Source organism: Lates calcarifer, linkage group LG11 (assembly GCF_001640805.2).
Source record: "Lates calcarifer isolate ASB-BC8 linkage group LG11, TLL_Latcal_v3, whole genome shotgun sequence".
NCBI lineage: Eukaryota > Metazoa > Chordata > Actinopteri > Centropomidae > Lates > Lates calcarifer.
Window position 1 is genome coordinate 1104042 of NC_066843.1, and position 18613 is coordinate 1122654.

Here is an 18613-nt window from a genome sequence, read left to right on the forward strand (position 1 = left end):
TAAATAACAGAAACACCTCTGTGTAATTGCAGTTCATAAAGCTGAATCATCACCTCTGTAAAACAGTTTCAACACAAACTGAACATTGAAACCTTTTATCTGGGTGTACCTAATAAACTGACAGCTGAGTGTATGTAGCTGCTATTTACAGGAGTAAACACACACATATACAATATATTTTCAGTGTATATGTTTTAATTTTGTACGTATTAACCTCCTCATGCATGAAAAGGAGCACAGTCATGAGGGGAAATGTCACTGAATCAAACAAAAAGATTTTACTTCATCTCAAAACTTAGGTTATTAAGTATATAGTTAATGTAGTATAGTTAATGGACAGGCTGATTGTTGTCACTGTGTTTCTCAGAGGCAGAATCTGCAGCTTTAAGCTGATGTTGTCTCTCAGATTCATGTTTGTTTACATTCATTTGTACCAGTCACATCATGTAAATCGCTATTTACAGAGACAGGTTTCCTATGAGAAGAGGTGGAGACACGCTGAGAGGACGAGGAGGTAGAGGAGGAAGGAGGAGGAGGAGGAGTGAGTGAGAGCGCCCCCGGAAGCTGTGGTGTTGGAGGCTGGAGATAAGAACGTTCCCAGTGTCTGAGACAAGAAGGCTGAGAACCTGTTCAGACTGGTGAAGACCGTCACTGGATTTGCTCGTGTTTGAGCGGTGGAGTTTTCTACTGACAACACCGCCGCCTGGAACCAAGAGCCGTCCTGCCGACACATCAACGGGCCGCCAGAGTCACCCTGAACACAGACAAGATGGAAGTGATCAAGTCCAACATGCTCAGGGTTTTACATTAACCACAGACCTTTTGCTCTAGTGCCAACTTTAGGACAAACCTTTAGCTCCACTGAAGCTTCTGAACTACTGTGTTTTAAATTCTAACACGTCTGAAGAGCTGCTGAATGGACCCTGTGTCACCTGCTGTTTATAATCTCACCTGCTCCAGTGTTAAAGCTCCTGTACAGATGCTGTCTGAGGTTGTGGCGTTCCCACAGTCGACCACCGAGGTCTGGAGCTCCTGCAGAACTTGTTCCACTAAAGATGGAAAAACAAGGAAAAGGTGAGAAGTGGAACCTGAATCTCTCTCTTCATCTAAAGAGAAGAAGATGTTGCAGAGTGTAACCGTAAACCGTGGACTCACCCCCTCCTCGCCCGGAGCTCCAGCCGGCAGCCCAGCACGTCGTCCCCACGCTGACGGTTCGTCCGTTCTCCAGGCAGATGGGCTGGATGTAGTCAGACAGGGTGGGTGGAGTTGCCAGATGCAGCACTGCTACATTGGACCCCGTCAGGTTGCTCAGAGTGATGTTTGTGACCTTCAGCGTCACCTCAAAGGGATTGGATCCGTTCTGTTTCAGTCGACCCAAGATGACGGTCCATTCAGACGGATTGGGTGAACTGGAGGAGAGAACATCAGCTCAGTTTCAGTACTTTCTGACTTCCCTCTTCTGTCCTGGCTCTCGACTCCAGGACCATTACGTTCCTACTGAAGACGTAAATCTGTTCAGAACGCCTCACAAATCCACAGTTTGTGTCGCTCCAGGTGTCTCACCTTGAGAAACAGTTGGCGTTGCTCAGCACGGCGTCCACGGCCACCAGAGTCCCACCACACACATGTCTTCCATTCTTCTGTAGGCTCGCCATCCACGGCCACACACCAGCTGACGCCACCGAGCTTCCTCCCAAAATACGTGAGTTCATCGGGGCTTGGCCGCAGACCACAGCTGGAAGGAGAGCAGGTAGACAGTATTTATCATGTAAAAGTTTATTTAAATGTTTTCTTACAAAAAATAAAACCTGTTTGATCCGTTCTCTAAGAGTGGACAGACACTCACGCTGCGGTGTGGTTGGAGGAGGGGTGGTTGGAAGTGGTGGCAGGCCTGTACAGGTGACACTGAGGTCTCCGTCTGTCCCACTGGACCTGAAGGTGTGGAACCCGGGCTGGTCGCTGTTGATTTGACTGTTGATCCAGGACTGGTAGTGGGACACTCTGGTGAAGACTCCTGGGAAATTAGGTTTACCACATTCACTTCCAGAGCTCACGACTCCCCCTTGGATCCAGCGACCGCCCTGCTTACTCACGAGCGGACCACCTCCATCCCCCTTTGAGGAGAGACTCGTTTAGGAGACAGAATCGTTGCAGGAGGTGAAATCTGACACAAACACAGGAGGTGGAATAATCACCTGACAGGTGCCCTTCCCTCCAGCTCGATCCCCGACACACATCATGCTGTCTGTGATGGAGCCCACTCCATAGTCACAGTTACACTGCCTGTTCCCCACAACTGGCATCTCCACCTCCCTCAGAGTGTGTGGGGGAGGAGGCAGCACTAAAGACACAAATTCAGTTTAATTCGACAGCAAACTGCTTAAAGGAAGAGACACATTTGTTCATTTATATATCTGAGAAAACAGTTGTTGCAGCAGCCTTTGTAAATATATGTAATCTTATTGTTTTACAGCCCACCTCCAAATGCAATGGTGCCCCAGCCGGTGACGTAGATGTTGGTGCCGTTGTGGTAGGTGCTGTCTGAGGCCGCCAGGCAGACGGGCCGAATGAAGTCGGTGAAATTGACCGGTGAGGACAGCTTCAGGAGGGCGATGTCGTTGTTACCGGTGCGGGCGATGTAGTCGGGGTGAATGACGATCCGTTCTACCAACCGACCCACCTCGTTGGCGGTAAATATCGATATACTCTGGGTGCCCAGAAACACAACCAGACCAGTGGTGACGTTGCTGAGGGATTCAGGAGAGAAACAAACACGAGAAGCAGAACTGAGGTCACTTATAGAGTTCTGTTTCCACCCAGCAGCAGTTCCCAAACTTTTTGTCTGGTAACCCTTAAAGAGTGTGTTTACAGCCCTGCATGGTGACGTGTTCTTTTTGGCTCACCCTCGCACACAGTGAGCAGCAGTCAGCACCCATTCACTGTTAATGAGGGATCCTCCACAGAGGAAACTCCCAAATCTGTACAGGCCGGCCTGCCAGGGCCAGCTGCCCACAGGAGCCTCCTCCCCTCCAACAATCCTGCTGTTGAGCACAGCACGACCACAAACTAAAGAGAGACAGACAAGACTAGGATTATAGACTGCTGTGAGACCGGTGTGCAGGGATCGTAATGAAATAGTCTGAGAGTCTGGACATGGAGGGCGCTCACCGTCGGCTGCAGGTGTGGGAGCCAGGGTTGGAGGAGGCACCTGGATGGGACAGGTGAAGGAGACGTCGCTGTCGATCCCGGGGGAGGTGAAGGTGATGAAGCCCGGCTGGTTGGTGGTGATGTGGCTGTTGATCCAGCTCTGGTACTGGGACACTCTGGTGAAGACCGCCGGGAAATTAGCCTGAGCACAACCCAGTCCAAAACTCACGATCCCCGCCTGGATCCAGCTGCCGTTCTGCTTGATCACCAGCGGACCTCCTTCGTCCCCCTGTGAGGAGAGAATCATTCAGGAGACAGAACCTTGGAAGGAGATAAATCGGCCAGAAACACAGGAGAGAAAATAAGCTCACATGACAGGCGCCCTTCCCTCCGGCTTGTAACCCGGCACACATCATGTTGCCTGTGATTGCAAAAAGTCCATAGCTACAGCTACACTCTCTGTTCCCCACGATGGGCACCTCCACCTCCGTCAGGTTTTGTGGTGAAGGAAGAGGCACTGAAGAGACACAAATTCAGTTTAATGAGCAACACGTGGTGAAAAGTGGTTTCACACAAAATGGACTTTTGATGTTCATCCTGACAAATGAAACACAACTGCAGCCTGAGGTAGTTTTCTCATATCTTATCCCATTAAAGGTGCAATCTGTGATTCACACGGCGGCCAGCTGCTTTCTAACTCACCTCCTAACGCAGTGTCTCCCCAGCCGGTGACCCAGGCGTCGGTGCCGTTGTGGAAGGTGCTGCCTGAGGCCGCCAGGCAGACGGGCAGGATGTAGCTAGTGAAGTTGACCGGAGAGGAGAGCCTCAGGAGAGAGATGTCGTTGTCAGCAGTGGTGGGGTTGTAGTTGGGATGATTAATGACGTGTATTATGGTCCGGGACACCTCGTTGGGGTTGGGTCCCTCTTGTCTCTCGCGGCCGAGATACACAAGCAGATTGTTTGTGCCGGTGCTGAGTTAAGAGAAAGTAAACAGTGTAAAGACATGAATCAGAGCTGTGGTCGAGAGTACTGCGACAAACATTTTAAGACCACATCTGATCTGTAGTTTGTTCATTCTTAAAAGTCCTGATTACATAAATTATTCCCACAGTAATGATCTGTGCCCTTCAGTCTGCAGATTCTCCAGAATCCTAAAGCTGAATTTTAATGAACTGAAAGTGCTTTATTGCTTATAATAAGTTTGTTAAACAGCATGAAGTCCTTTCTCCCATTTTCCATGTTTAAGAGATGTCAAAGATAACACAGCATTCTGCTGAATAATGAGGTACAGTTGTTTTAGAAAGTATTCAGACCCCTTCGCCTGACCAGTAATTAAATTTGAGTTCACTTTTCCCACTGTGAATGTGAATGGGTGTGTTCAGTAAAGACGCATCTGTTTCTACCCTCATTGCTCACATTAAGCAGCTCGTAGCAGTCATCACCCATTCGTTGTTAATGAGCGTTCCTCCGCAGATGTGACGCCCAAATCTGTGCACACTGGCCTGCCAGGGCCAGTTTCCTGGAGGGGCATTCTGTCCTCCAACAATCCTGGTGTTGAGTCCAGCCTGACCACACACTGAGAGACGGACAATAAAAACACAAGGTGACGAAAACCATAGAAACATTCCTGAGTAGTATTCTGATATTTCATTTCCTCTTCCTACAGTCTTATATTATCTATCTAACAGAGGAGAGCGATGAAGTAAAGACGTGTGCGCAGAAACTTTGACTTACCACCCAGCTGTGAGTGAGACTCTGCAAAACAGAAAACACACAAAAAACTTCTGAAACAAACTGTATTTACTGATATTTCATTATCAGCCTGTGATAGCTCATCTGTAATATTTATGGACTAAAGAGTTTTTTGTTTTGTTTTTTACAGAAAAGGAATGTGCAGTTGTTTCTGATGCTGTCCTGCAGAAAATGGCCGCAATAAGCAAAATGTAAGTGCCGTACCATCCTGTAATTTAATGATAAAAAGAAGTTTGATTTTTCAGGCTGAAATCAGATATTTATTGGATTAAACATGTAGATATGTTTGGTCTTTTTCTCAAAGAAAACCAAATGAAATAAGCTGTGTTAAAGATGATTCATATTATGATTACTGATTATTTTCATCATCAAATAATTTACTCATCACTTTCTCATTACACTGATTAAATGTTCTGTCCTAAACTCTTATCATGTCCTGCAGCTTATCTGCTATAAATATTATTTCACAGTTATGCCTGCAGGAAAAAACTGGGGAAAAGACAAAGTTTCCTGAGGTGAAAAAAAAACACTTCACACTTAAATATTCAGTGACTATAAACTGTTTTTTTGTCCTGAAGAAATCTTTTTCCCTCAAATATTCAAAAGACGATACAGTGACTTTAGGGCTTTATATTTCCATTGTTCTCATGGTTAGTTCAGGTGCGCACAGTGATTAAGGTCCTTACCTTTTGTGAGGAGAGTCAGCAGTGTCGCCACACAAATCACTTTGTAGAGAGCCATCGCTGAAAGCTCACATTATCTGATCTGCTCAGATATAAATACTCTGCCCCCCCCCCCTTAATAAAAACACACCTCACCTCTCTGGCAAAAACTCTTACCTGTCAAACACCACTCCCAACTACATCACAAAGTACCTGTTTCACCGCATGGTTTCGGTTACTCTGGCCAAGCACTTTATCAAGAAAACCTGTTCAATCAAGAATCTACCTCTGCAGAGCTCATTATACTCAGGTTTTTGTTGACATTGTTTTGTACTGGACTACAGTACATTCAGACATGTTCCTAATGTCACTTTTAAGATGTTAAACAGGTTTTCTGAGACTTTCTGCGTTTGAGGGTCAAATTCCTCATTTTCTACAGCTGGATTGTCTCTATTAGACCCTCACTTGCATCCTTATGGATTGAATTAGGAACATTAGTGATTCTTGTTCTTGTGAAATGCACACACTTCGTCTTTGAGGGATTTAGAACAAGCAGTGAGTTCTGCAGCAGCCTGGAACCTGGAGAAGGCCTGGGTCGTTTATAGACGAGCCAGTGGCGTACAGGATGGTATCATCAGCATAAAAATGTATATCACAGTGCTGAGTTGAGACGCGAGTATTCAGCTCTTGCAGAATACAAATTGTCACCATTTGTGACCTTATTAACCGCTGACACTGTAATTAGATGAAAGTGGTGATAGGTGGGTACTTTTCCCACTGATGAAACTGACCTTCTATAGTTTGGTCACATGAGAATCAGACATCAGGTCAAGAATGAAGCTCAGAAAAATCACAGACAGGATCAGACTTTCCATCATTCACACGGAAGTTTGTTAAGGAAACAGATTTTTTTTTTTCTGAGTCATCATTAAGTTATTAAGGAAATATACACCACATATTCTCCATTGTCTCTCAGGTGACCTTTCTAAAAAGGCTCAGATAGAGAGATATATTTTGTCATTTTACTGACCTGAGGATAACGTATTGTGACGAGCGTCTCTGAGTCTGGCTGTGTTATAGAAGCTGCTCTTCTCTCTGTGGTTCTCTATGTAGAATAAATGTGTTTTAGGGGCTCGTCCAGAATCTGATGAATTATTTTGAAGTATTATTTTGAAGTTTGGTTTTTGTGGTAATTTGTGCTGGTTTGGTTTGTGTTGGTTTCCAAAATGTCAGACTCTGCCTACCTGTTTAAATGCATCTGGAAAGTATCATAGGTGAGTTTGGTGTTTTATTTGTTTCAGGGAGAGCAGTGGTGTTGTCCTTTTGTCTCTGTCTCCCTGTTTAAAGATTCATCCTCTGGAACCACGAAGGGCAGGGTTCTGCGTCAGGAGTTAGAGGGAAGTGTGGTGTGTAAATTTAATGTGACATTTGTGGTATTTGATGTGATGAGCATCTCTGAGCAGGAGCCTGATGGGTGGAGTTTGATTTAATGCTCAGTTGTCAGTTTATTAGGTACACCTGTCTGAAACTAAGTCCTGTAATAAATCCTCCTCATGAAGGTTCTCATGTTCTGCTTGTGTTGATACTGTTTTAAAGAGCTGTTGATTTAACTCTGATTTTCGGAGGCTACCTTCATTGATATAAATGGGGTGGACAAAATAATAGAAACACCTGTCAGCATAACAGTTTAACAGCACCACAAATTACATCCAATGATCATAATCAAACTACGAAACTAGAAACAATTTACCTGAACAATGTGATGTCCCCAAACACAAAAAGCTCAGTTAGACCATATTATTGTGTCAGCACATTATTTTTGAACAATTATTGCTTTGCACATTTATTTTATATAAAATCTGAAATTTAGTCCACAGTGTTTTAACATCTGTAAATCAACAAACAGATGAGTTGCAGGTTCTCAGTTAAAATATTCCATATGATTTCCTCAAACCTCTCCACAATAGTGTCCACAGGTGTTACACAGTAAAGGTCTGTTACTGGGAAAAACAGGTCAGATCAATGAGAATGCCTTAAAAATCCCCTTTCTTATTTCAGTGGAAAGCACCTGCTTTTAAAATACAATAACAACAACAATGAGCCCAGTCACATCCGCTTGTCTCACTGAGCGTGAATACAGGTGTGATGTACAGGTATGCAGAAGTGCAGGGTGATTTTTGGTAAATCACACATAGCACCAGGAAATGATCTCGACAACAACAAAAAGATCTGAACTGGACAAACCAGAGAGACGAGTGTGTTTAGAAAAGAAGTTTTTTTTTAGGTTATTTCATGTTCTACATTTGAATCCTGTGTTTGTTTTTTTTTAATCACAAAAACCAACACTGAAAAACAAATATTCAGAAAACAAACAGCAGTGAAAGAAAAGAGATCCCTTCATTATTCACTGAAAGCATTTTTATTTTAATTCAACAGATAAAACAAAACATGATTTTTTTTATTGAAAAAGTATAAATCTATTTTCAGTTCATGTTTAAAACATATATTAAGTTAAAAATTACTGTTTTCATTTGTATTTTTATTCACATTTAAACCAACCTGTACTAAAGACACAAAACACACAGACTGAATTCAACCAGCACATCTGACATTTTCATATCTGTATGATCTGGTCCAGCTGGTTGTCACAGGTTACAAACAGCTGCACCTTATCCAGCCTATCAGCTGACATCTGTATTCTGAAAAGCAGGTTAGATTCAGAGGAGGATCTGCAGGGAACTGAGCTTTAATTGACCTTTTGTAGTGCAGCTGTTACTGTGTGTGTAGGAGAGTGATAAATGTATTTAAAACTTTCTTTTCTCTGACATCAACTCTAACAAAGTCTGCACACGAACCAGACTGGGGTTCAGGTCCTGTTTCCTCCAGCTCGCTCTAAACTTAGGAACAGTGATGCAGAGATAAACAAATATCAAACAGGACTTTGACCTCCATCAGCAAGAACTCAAAACTCAAATGTCTGTGTTCAGTAGGATGTGACTGTGTTTGTTTTGGCTCCACCTGGTGTTAGAAACTGAGGCACTGCACCAGACAAAGTCATTTTCTTTAGAGTCTTTCTGTTCTGCTGAGGTGTTAAAGCTTTCACTACAGCAGGACAGTTGTCTGAAGTTATTCAGGTTCTGTCTCAGGTGAGATTGGAACATTTTGGTAAAGAAGCAGGGCAAAGGACGGATTCTTCTTCCATCCCAGTCATTTAACAGAGGCTTCTATCACATAAAATTACACAAATTATACCAAAGTTCTCATTAAATACATTATTAGAGGGATTAACCCTAATCCTAAATTTAAACACCAAGCTGTACTTGATATATAAGAGCATAAAATTCAGTTTTTATTGAATAATTTCATTCAGTTTAATGTCTAACCTGTTGTCTATAATATTTAGAGTTTCTGTTTTAACTCAGCAGCGTCTCTCTCTGAATGATGTTTAATCTGGGTTTACCTAATAAACAGGACAGCTGAGTGTATACAGCTGCTGTGTACAGGAGTAAACACACATGTACAGTAGATTTTCAGTGTATTTTATTGGTATTAACTAGTATTAATGTGCTCCTTCTCCTGAATGAAAAGAGCAGCAGAACATGTACGATCACATCATGAAGGAAAATGTCACTGAATCAAACAAAAAGAAAAGATTTTCACTTCATCTAAAGACAAACGGGAAAATTATTCAGTGCTTTCGCATTTATGGGGCAGTTTTATTCAACGACGAAGCTTAAAATGAACGTTTATCTTTCAAAGAGCTCAAAGTGCAGCTTAAGTATTCTCAGTGCAAACACTCTGCTCGTGAAGGGCTTCGTCCCCTCAGATAGAAGCTGGCGTTACGGTGCAGTAGCTCTCTGATGTGAGGTAGTTGACTGAGAGGCTGATTGTTGTCACTGTGATCCTCATCCATAAAAAACACCCCCCCACCCTTTTTTTTTTTTTTTTTTTTTTCACGTGAGTTCAAGTTTTCTGTAAATGACAGACGTCTGGATCTGGTTTTAATGAACACTACTCACGGGGTCTCTCTGAACTCTGAGCTTAAAAACGGATGAAACAATCTTCAGTTAGTAAAAATTCAGTTCAGTTAGTAAAAAGATTTCATATTAATTGTTGTACTGATTAAAACAATAATAAACCAGTGGTGCAGATACATACATACATCGTGGTCCATGGAGCTTCAAAACCCATGAAATGCTGGAATGCCGGGCTACCTATATGTACATTACCTCAGTTCAGTGTCAATGATTCTTCATTGCACACCCATATTTTACACCTTTCATTAAAGACTGAAAGCATCCAGGAGCTCCTCTCTGGACTCAGAGGAAGAAAAGCTAATCAGAGCAGATTGTCACGTTTCCTTTCTGTGTCATCGACAGAAAGAACGAGCCATGATTTATTCTTGTAGCAGAGTAGTGAAGTGGGCTGGAGGTTTTAAAGTTTCCTTTAAAGAGTCTCCTGGATAATCAAATAATGATTTATAATCATGTTCGCCTGTGAGTTCACTTTTGGAGACTTTACTGCAAACATCTGTGTCCCATTTACATAATATTATTAAGTCTAATCAGGTTTTAAGTCTCTAGTATGACTGATAGGCTAGTATGTTGACAAAATTGTGCATCTGAGTGCGCAGCACTTTACTCACAACAAAAAGAAAATAAATTGCAGATGTTGATGATGCAGCTGCAGAGGGAAACTAAAAAATAACTTTAAAAATTACTGTGAACGTGGAAATGGGACACAGGATGTTTCCCCCTGTCAACACAGCTCCTCAGCTCACAAAGGAGGAAGTTTGTTATGTGCATTGTTCCAAAATACTACATTACCCAAGAGCCTCAGGGGCCAGAAGCCAGAACTATGTAGCACATTCAGCCAGGAATCCTGGACGCCTGATTTAACCCCGCTAACTTCACTACTCTGCTCCCTGCAGAGGCAGAATCAAGTCACAGATCAGTTGTTGCAGCTTTAAGCTGATGTTGTCTCTCAGATTCATGTTTGTTTACATTCATTTGTACCAGTCACATCATGTAAATCGCTATTTACAGAGACAGGTTTTCCTATGAGAAGAGGTGGAGACACGCTGAGAGGACGAGGAGGTAGAGGAGGAAGGAGGAGGAGGAGGATGAGGAGTGAGTGAGAGCGCCCCCGCTGGTGGTCATTATGGTGGTGGCAGCTGTGGTGTTGGTGCTGCTGCTGTTGTTGGAGGCTGGAGATAAGAACGTGCCCACTGTCCGAGACAAGAAGGCTGAGAACCTGTTCAGACTGGCGAAGACCGTCACTGGATTTGCTCGTGTTTGAGCGGTGGAGTTTTCTACTGACAACACCGCCGCCTGGAACCAAGAGCCAGTCCTGCCGACACATCAACGGGCCGCCAGAGTCACCCTGAACACAGACAAGATGGAAGTGATCAAGTCCAACATGCTCAGGGTTTTACATTAACCACAGACCTTTTGCTCTAGTGCCAACTTTAGGACAAACCTTTAGCTCCACTGAAGCTTCTGAACTACTGTGTATTAAATTCTAACACGTCTGAAGAGCTGCTGAATGGACCCTGTGTCACCTGCTGTTTATAATCTCACCTGCTCCAGTGTTAAAGCTCCTGTACAGATGCTGTCTGAGGTTGTGACGTTCCCACAGTCGACCACCGAGGTCTGGAGCTCCTGCAGAACTTGTTCCACTAAAGATGGAAAAACAAGGAAAAGGTGAGAAGTGGAACCTGAATCTCTCTCTTCATCTAAAGAGAAGAAGATGTTGCAGAGTGTAACCGTAAACCGTGGACTCACCCCCTCCTCGCCCGGAGCTCCAGCCGGCAGCCCAGCACGTCGTCCCCACGCTGACGGTTCGTCCGTTCTCCAGGCAGATGGGCTGGATGTAGTCAGACAGGGTGGGTGGAGTTGCCAGATGCAGCACTGCTACATTGGACCCCGTCAGGTTGCTCAGAGTGATGTTTGTGACCTTCAGCGTGCACCTCAAAGGGATTGGATCCGTTCTGCTTCAGTCGACCCAAGATGACGGTCCATTCAGACGGATTGGGTGAACTGGAGGAGAGAACATCAGCTCAGTTAGGACTGAGGAGAACTCAACACATCCGAAGGACTGGACTTCTACAGGTTCAGCTTTTTATACTTTTGCTTTTTTTATCTGGTTTTCTACAATTTGAAAGGATAAGGGTGAAAACATTTTTTTTTGTCAACAGTTCCCAAGAAAAGACCCAAACCAACTCTGAATTTGTTCGTCTCTGAAGACTTTCTCTGTCTGTGGCTTTCACCGAAGAGGTAAACCTTTAAAAACCTCAGTTATTTCCTAAAACTTCCTTAAAAAACAAGACGAAATTGTGCATTTGTTGGGGACTATTGGTGCTGGTGTAGTGAGTGTGTGGAGGCAGCAGCTCAAACATTAAAGCGGAATCATTCCATGCACAACATGACTCCAGGTGTCTCACCTTGAGAAACAGTTGGCGTTGCTCAGCACGGCGTCCACGGCCACCAGAGTCCCACCACACACATGACTTCCATTCTTCTGTAGGCTCGCCATCCACGGCCACACACCAGCTGACGCCACCGAGCTTCCTCCCAAAATACGTGAGTTCATCGGGGCTTGGCCGCAGACCACAGCTGGAAGGAGAGCAAGGAAGACAGTGGAGGTGTAAGACCAGAGAGACCCACAGAACTACAAATCATTTTCTACGAAGTCTGGACAGGTACTCACGTTTGGCTGTGGTTGTTGGAGGGACCGTGGTTGGAGGTGGCGGCAGGCCTGGACAGGTGACGTTCAGGTCACTGTCAGTCCCAGTGGAGGTGAAGGTGATGAAGCCTGGCTGGTTGCTGGTGATCTGGCTGTTGATCCAGGTCTGATACTGCTGCACTCTGGTGTAGACTCCTGGGAAATTGGGTAGAGCACATCCATTTCCAAAACTCACGATCCCCTCCTGGATCCAGCGCCCGGCCTGCTTGCTCGTCAGCGGCCCGCCTGAATCCCCCTGTAAGAAGAGGAACATTTAGGAGAGGACATCTTTGCCGGAGGTAAAATCTGACAAACACAGGAGGTGGAATAATCACCTGACAGGAGTCCTTCCCTCCAGTTCGTAATCCGGCACATATCATATTGTTTGTGATTGTGTTGATTCCATAGTCACATTTACACTGTCTGTTCCCCACAATCGGCACCTCCACCTCCATCAGGTTTTGTGGTGAAGGAAGGGGCACTACAGAAACACAACTTCAGTTAAAACATGTGTTCAAATACAACATCAGTATGTCTGCAGCACAAGTCAAGACTGAACCTAAAAGGCCATGTTTGTGGTTTTAAAATGTCTTAGCCCATGCTGCTAGTTTCATACTATTCTGTGGCTCACCAGTAGGTGGCACTACTGAACAAAAAAATTGTATTAATGATGCCACAAAGGCAGCGAAGAAGACTGCCAGCAACCAAACACAGAACAATTTATACAAGTTAAAGTATTTAAGAAATTGACTTTGTAAATCCAAATGTGTGTGTTTGCTAAAGCCACAGACAGATTTAGAGAAAGGTATCCCTACAAACCAGAATGAAAAACCTGATTTGTTTCATATGTATCTGAGAAAACACGCTCACGACCCACCTCCAGACCCAATGTTTCCCCAGCCGGTGACCCAGGCGCCAGTGCCGGCGTAGATGGTGCTGTCCGAGGCCGCCAGGCAGACGGGCATGATGAAGTTGGTGAAAGTGACCGGCGAGGAGAGCTTCAGGAGGGAGATGTCGTTGTTATTGGTAACTGCGCTGTAGTTGGGATGATTGATGATCTGCGTTACTGTCCGAGACACCTCGTTGGGGTTGGATCCCTGCTGACTCTGGCGACCGAGATACACAACCAGACCGTTCGGGTTGGCGCTGAGGTGATCAGAGGACACACACAGAACTGTTTATAAGAGAGACCCCTCAGAATTATCCTGCGACCGCTTGGAGGGGCCGTGACCTCTAGGTTGGAAACCCCTGCCTTAATGAGTGTTGTTTTTTGTTGCAGCTCCCCCCTCTCTACTCACCTTGGGACGCAGTGAACCGCAGTCAGGACCCATTCATTGTTGATGAGGGATCCTCCACAGAAGTGAGTCCCTGCGGAGCCGTGCAGGCTGACCTGCCAGGGCCAGCTGCCTTCAGGGGCCACCTGTCCTCCAACTATCCTGGTGTTGAGTGGAGGCTTACCGCACACTGAGGAGACAGGGGATCAAACAGTGAGTGAGCATCGCCCTGATTACCTGTGGTTTCCAATACAGATTTAGGATTATGCACTGATCCCAGGAGTGTGCTGCGACTGAGTAACAGCTGTAAAACTAATCTCATTTCATAATTTGTCTCAGTCTGAGTTCGATAGATGATAATGGAACAATAAACAAAACAAAAACAACAAAAAATGATGAAAGAAGGGAAAGAACGTACACAGAGAAACTTTGACTTACCATTCGAGCTGCGAGTGAGACTCTGAAAAACAGAAAAGAAAAACTCCTGAAACATCAGCTCTGTATTTATATGAAGTGATAGTTCTTGTTCTATATGTGCTGATCTTCCAGTCACAGAAAAGGAGCTTGCAGTTGTTTTAGATCTCATTCCTTCAGAAATCATTATGAACACAAAAGACTTCATCCTGTCATTTACTGCTGTTCATAAATGTGTTCTACAAACAGCAGGAAAACAAAATACTTTGTTTGTGATCAATACCCAGGGCTGTTTTTAATTAGATGAAACATGTAGATGTTTGGCTCTAACCTAACCTGACTCGTATTATCATGAGAGGAAAACAATCCCATAGTGACGTCTTCAAATGTCCTCAGTTTGGTCCGACCACAAAATCCAGACATATTCAGAAAGAATGACAAAGAAATCCAGGAAATATTCACAGCTGAGACACTGGAAACAACAAACACTGACTTTGACTTTTTTGCTTAAGAAATAAATATTCTGCCGATCACCTGATAGATTAAACAACTATTCATTTAAGTGTTAACGCAGCCCGTTATGTAATCTTGATTTTACAAGCTGTAATTTAAAGGAAATTACAGCTCTTTTGGATCGGAACAATGAGTCTGCTCTTATTTATTTATGGGTGGGTGAATACTCTGCGTGTTTCCCTCTGTTAGCAATCACCTTTTACACCTTTTGTCATGTTGTTTTAACGGATCTAATTGTTGTGTGGCAACGTGCCATGTAATGTTCCCTGAAACCGGTTTTTCTGCTTCATCTCAGAGGATTGTTTACGTGCTCTCAGCTGTACACTGTCCAGTCTGCTGAACACACACAGTTTCTACTGAGGCAGGTCTGTTTATTTGTTTGTAGCCACCAAGGTGTGTGACAACAGAAACTGAGTTCACTGACTTTATCTGTGCCGACATCCATGACGGAGTTAAAGTCTTTCTTAAACACAGACATGAAAATGTCCAGAAACACACTGTAAACATTTACCTGTGTGTTAAACAGTGAACACATAACTGTTCAAACAGACACATCTTAGTGCCCTGTCAGATAAAATTATTACCAACATATTTACATTTGGAAATCAGCTGTAAATAAAAGTCACTGAAAGGAGAGATCAGCATGTTTGGTCTCTGCTGCTTCATTTTCCTCCATCTCTCTGACTTTTAATGCAGCACTGAATCTCCAGAGTGTCTGTTTAAGGTCAGTGTGGTTTGTGGGAATCATCTCTCTGCACTTTATCTAACAATAGTAAACAATGAAGAAGCAGTCATATGTTGCAGCTATCAGAGCCTGATTATTAAGACTTGAAATTGGAATTTCATCTGTATTGTGGCATTTATTAAAGGCTTAAAAACGCTGTGGTCCTGGATGGTTTTAGGAGCAGGCCTTTCTGTAAAATGATGGTTTGAAGTGAATTATTCTGGTAAAACAGGATTTATTCTGATATGATTTGATGTGATGTTTCTGCTCCAGAGTTTTTTCCCTGACAGTAAATACTTTATAATCAGCATCAGTTTTGCAATCATGGACTTAACGAGGTGTGGCTCCATGTCAACCTGAAACCCACCTGTTGTACACAATCTGTGTGAGATGTGACGAAATCTGTGGTCACATCGTGTTCAACTCTAAACACGTCCCCACTACAGAAACTAAAGCTGATATTAAAGCCACAAATGATCAGTTTGAAAGAGTTCATTAAGAGGTTTGTTGTCTTTGACAGAGAATATATTACTCAGTCAGGGGATATTAATTAAACTCTAATGGGTTTAATTTATTAAATCATCTTCTGTCGTTATCAGTCTCAGTCACCAGAACAAAATCCCCGCTGTGATAAAGAGAGCGCTAATCATGTGATCACAGGCTTTACATTCGTTATCACGCGGCAAAATAAAATTAGGATCAGACTTGTTTCTTAAAAATTGCAATAAAAGAAACATATTTTCCATTTGGCCCTAAATCTGCTGATTCTCTCGAACCCTCACAGGATACGACTGATTTACAGCAACTGACAGAATTACAGCTTGTACAGTATTAATGAGTGACAGCTGTAATGTCACTCAGCTGCTCTCTAACCTCCTGTAATGTCCTGATGCATCTCACATATTCATTATGTGCTGCACACAGAAACTGTTTAAACTGAGCCTGGAGTTCAGGACATGTGTTCACTCCTCAACAGATTTAAAGTCTTTCTTCCTTTTTCTCTGCAGCAGCTCAGAGGGAAACTTTTCACTTTTTATTCCTCCACATTTATCTGACAAAACTCAGCTGACTCTGCAGATTCAGATTCCTCTTTGAATGAATGTGGCTGTTTCTGCCCTTTGGAAATCTTCAGCTTTGGAGGTTTTAGAGAATTGAACTCAACGCTGTTCTTACCTCTCTCCTCTCCTCGTCTCTCCTGGATTTAATCTGTTTTAAACATTTTTCTTTCAACACATTTGGAGTTGTTCCAGGATCAGAGCTTCACAGCTGCTCTAACTTAGTTCAGAGATTTTACTTCCTCTTCAGTGTTTTCCCTCGTACTCAAACCCAGATCTCAAACATGACTGGTTCAGGTGTGCACAGTGAACAGAGTCCTTACCTGGTGTCAGGAGAGTCAGCAGAGTCGCCACACAGATCACCTTGTACAGAGCCATAACTGAAAGTCCATATCAACTCATCTGCTCCGGCATAAATAATCTCCTCTCCCCTCCTCCCTCCCTCCAACACACACTCTGTACCTCTCTGACAATCGTTACCTGTTCAGGACACGCCCCATACCTCAACACAAATCACCTGCTTCACCTCACATCATCAGACATGTCAGGAAAAAAAAGCTAAGTACAGTTACTCATGGACTGTACTTAGGTAGTTGTGATGTAATGTATTGTAGTTTATTACATGTATCTGACGGCTGTAGGTTTGGATTTCACATAAAAACATAGAAAGAGTTTATTTCTGATCACTGGTGGTTTCATTTACATTCAGCTGTCTGAGCTCTAATTATCTAATCACCTAATATCATGTTAAAAAACAAAAGAAAAGAAAAGAGTCCAAAAACTGAAAACAGCTCGTGACCTCTCAGATTTACCTGGTGACCCTGTGGAGGGGCCCGAGCCCTAGGTTGGGAACCACTGGACTAAAGTATGTCATTGAATATAAAGAAGTTAAAATCAGCTCCACCTGCAGAGTGAGTACTTTTACTTTGGATACTTTCAGTACACGTTACTGAGAGTAGTGGTGTACTTAGGAAGGATTAAGAATGCAGTACTGTAGTGGAGTATTTTTATATCATGGTACTTTTATTTCAGTAAAGAGTCTGAGGAGTTTAAACAGTTTAAATGCTTCAGTGGTGGAGTTTATTTATTTAAAGAGCAGCTATTGTTTTCATGTTGTTCCTGTTTGAAATGAAAACAGTGGAGGAGGGGGTGGAGCCCCCCGCCAGGTAAAACACTGTGAACCTTTAACAAACTGTAGTGAGGAGGTAAATCTCACCTGGCAGCATTCCTGCTCCTCTGCACACGAACCAAGTCGCATTTGATTCTGAGCAGTTTCTGTCTGTTTAACATGGAGTTTATTTTGTCAGATCTGCAGCAGTGGAAACTACTCATTACATTTACACATATTTTACAATATTGTGTTTTCATTATTGATGCATTGTAGCAGCAGTTTGAGCAGTAACAGCTGCACTTTATATTGAAATGAGTAGTTTAATGTACTGTGCTTTACTGGTTAATCGTAGTGTTTAATGTAAAATTCTAACTGGCAGAGTAAAGTTATGAACTAACTGCAGTGCTGTTAAAAGCAGTAGGTTCAGCTGTCAGTATTGCTTTTGATGTAATAAACCATGTAGGCACATGAGGTGATGACCTGCAGTGTTTTCTGTCTTTATTTGTTCAGTTAAAACATCATGGAGCCGCAGAGTAAATCTAATGATGTTAACTGCTGTGTGCAGCAGAGGAGCTCGTTAAAGAAACACCCAGTCAGTCACATGTAAATATAAAGATCAGATGACAAAGTAAACAGGAAAGAGGAAAGGATAAAGGTCAGAGGTCAGACGTGTCAGAGCAGTGATGTAAATCAGGACTTTAACTTTCCGTCACTGACACAAAATCTGATGCTGACATTTTATTCACGTCCTCCTGTAAAGAAACGTCCTGTTGACAGCGATGAGTCGGATGGATTCACTCAGCTGCTCCTCAGACCTGTGTAACGAGCTGCTGCCTCATTTATCTGATCTCAGCATGTAGCCCCCCAGACAAAACTAAAACACGAGGTCAGAGGTCACTGAAGTAACTCATTACATTCACTTCAGTCCTGGTTTAGTTGAAGACTTCCACTTTTTAATACAAGTCCAAGTTTTTAGCTTTTAGCTCGTTTTATATGCGGGCCAGTTGAACTTCAGAAACCATTTTTCCACTGAACAAGTGATGGAAGTTTTCTTAGAAACAGGAACAGGAACAGTGATCAGTGACTGACGTAGAGATATAAATCCCATCCTTTAGAACAGTTATCAGCTGAGGCTGTCCAACTGTGGGAGTTTAAAGCTCAAACCACGTGACAGAGACTTTCAGCCTCGTCACATGGAAGTTTCTCAGAAGAAAACTTCTTCCATAGTTTTTCTGATG

General features: G+C 43.3%; 2 protein-coding genes across 2 annotated transcripts; both read right to left on the reverse strand.

Moving 5' to 3' along the window:
* Nucleotides 1-175: 175 nt before the first annotated feature.
* LOC108878158 (transmembrane protease serine 9) lies at nucleotides 176-5733 on the reverse strand. The gene is made up of 14 exons (XM_018668567.2): nucleotides 5586-5733; nucleotides 4882-4902; nucleotides 4564-4723; nucleotides 3850-4118; nucleotides 3519-3664; nucleotides 3169-3436; nucleotides 2904-3066; nucleotides 2479-2747; nucleotides 2196-2341; nucleotides 1847-2114; nucleotides 1564-1735; nucleotides 1156-1409; nucleotides 952-1049; nucleotides 176-754 (listed from the first exon to the last, which is right to left on the reverse strand). The coding sequence occupies exons 1-14, from the start codon at nucleotides 5638-5640 to the stop codon at nucleotides 476-478; spliced, it is 2568 nt and encodes an 855-aa protein (XP_018524083.1). The 5' UTR covers nucleotides 5641-5733; the 3' UTR covers nucleotides 176-475.
* Nucleotides 5734-9084: 3351 nt separating this feature from the next.
* Nucleotides 9085-16642, reverse strand: LOC108877865 (transmembrane protease serine 9-like). Its single transcript, XM_051074063.1, is given in 11 exon segments — nucleotides 9085-10943; nucleotides 11141-11238; nucleotides 11345-11525; nucleotides 11527-11599; nucleotides 12004-12175; nucleotides 12270-12540; nucleotides 12620-12765; nucleotides 13162-13430; nucleotides 13583-13762; nucleotides 13997-14018; nucleotides 16588-16642. Coding segments are annotated over 11 exon segments (1860 nt in total). The 3' UTR covers nucleotides 9085-10550.
* Nucleotides 16643-18613: the final 1971 nt, after the last annotated feature.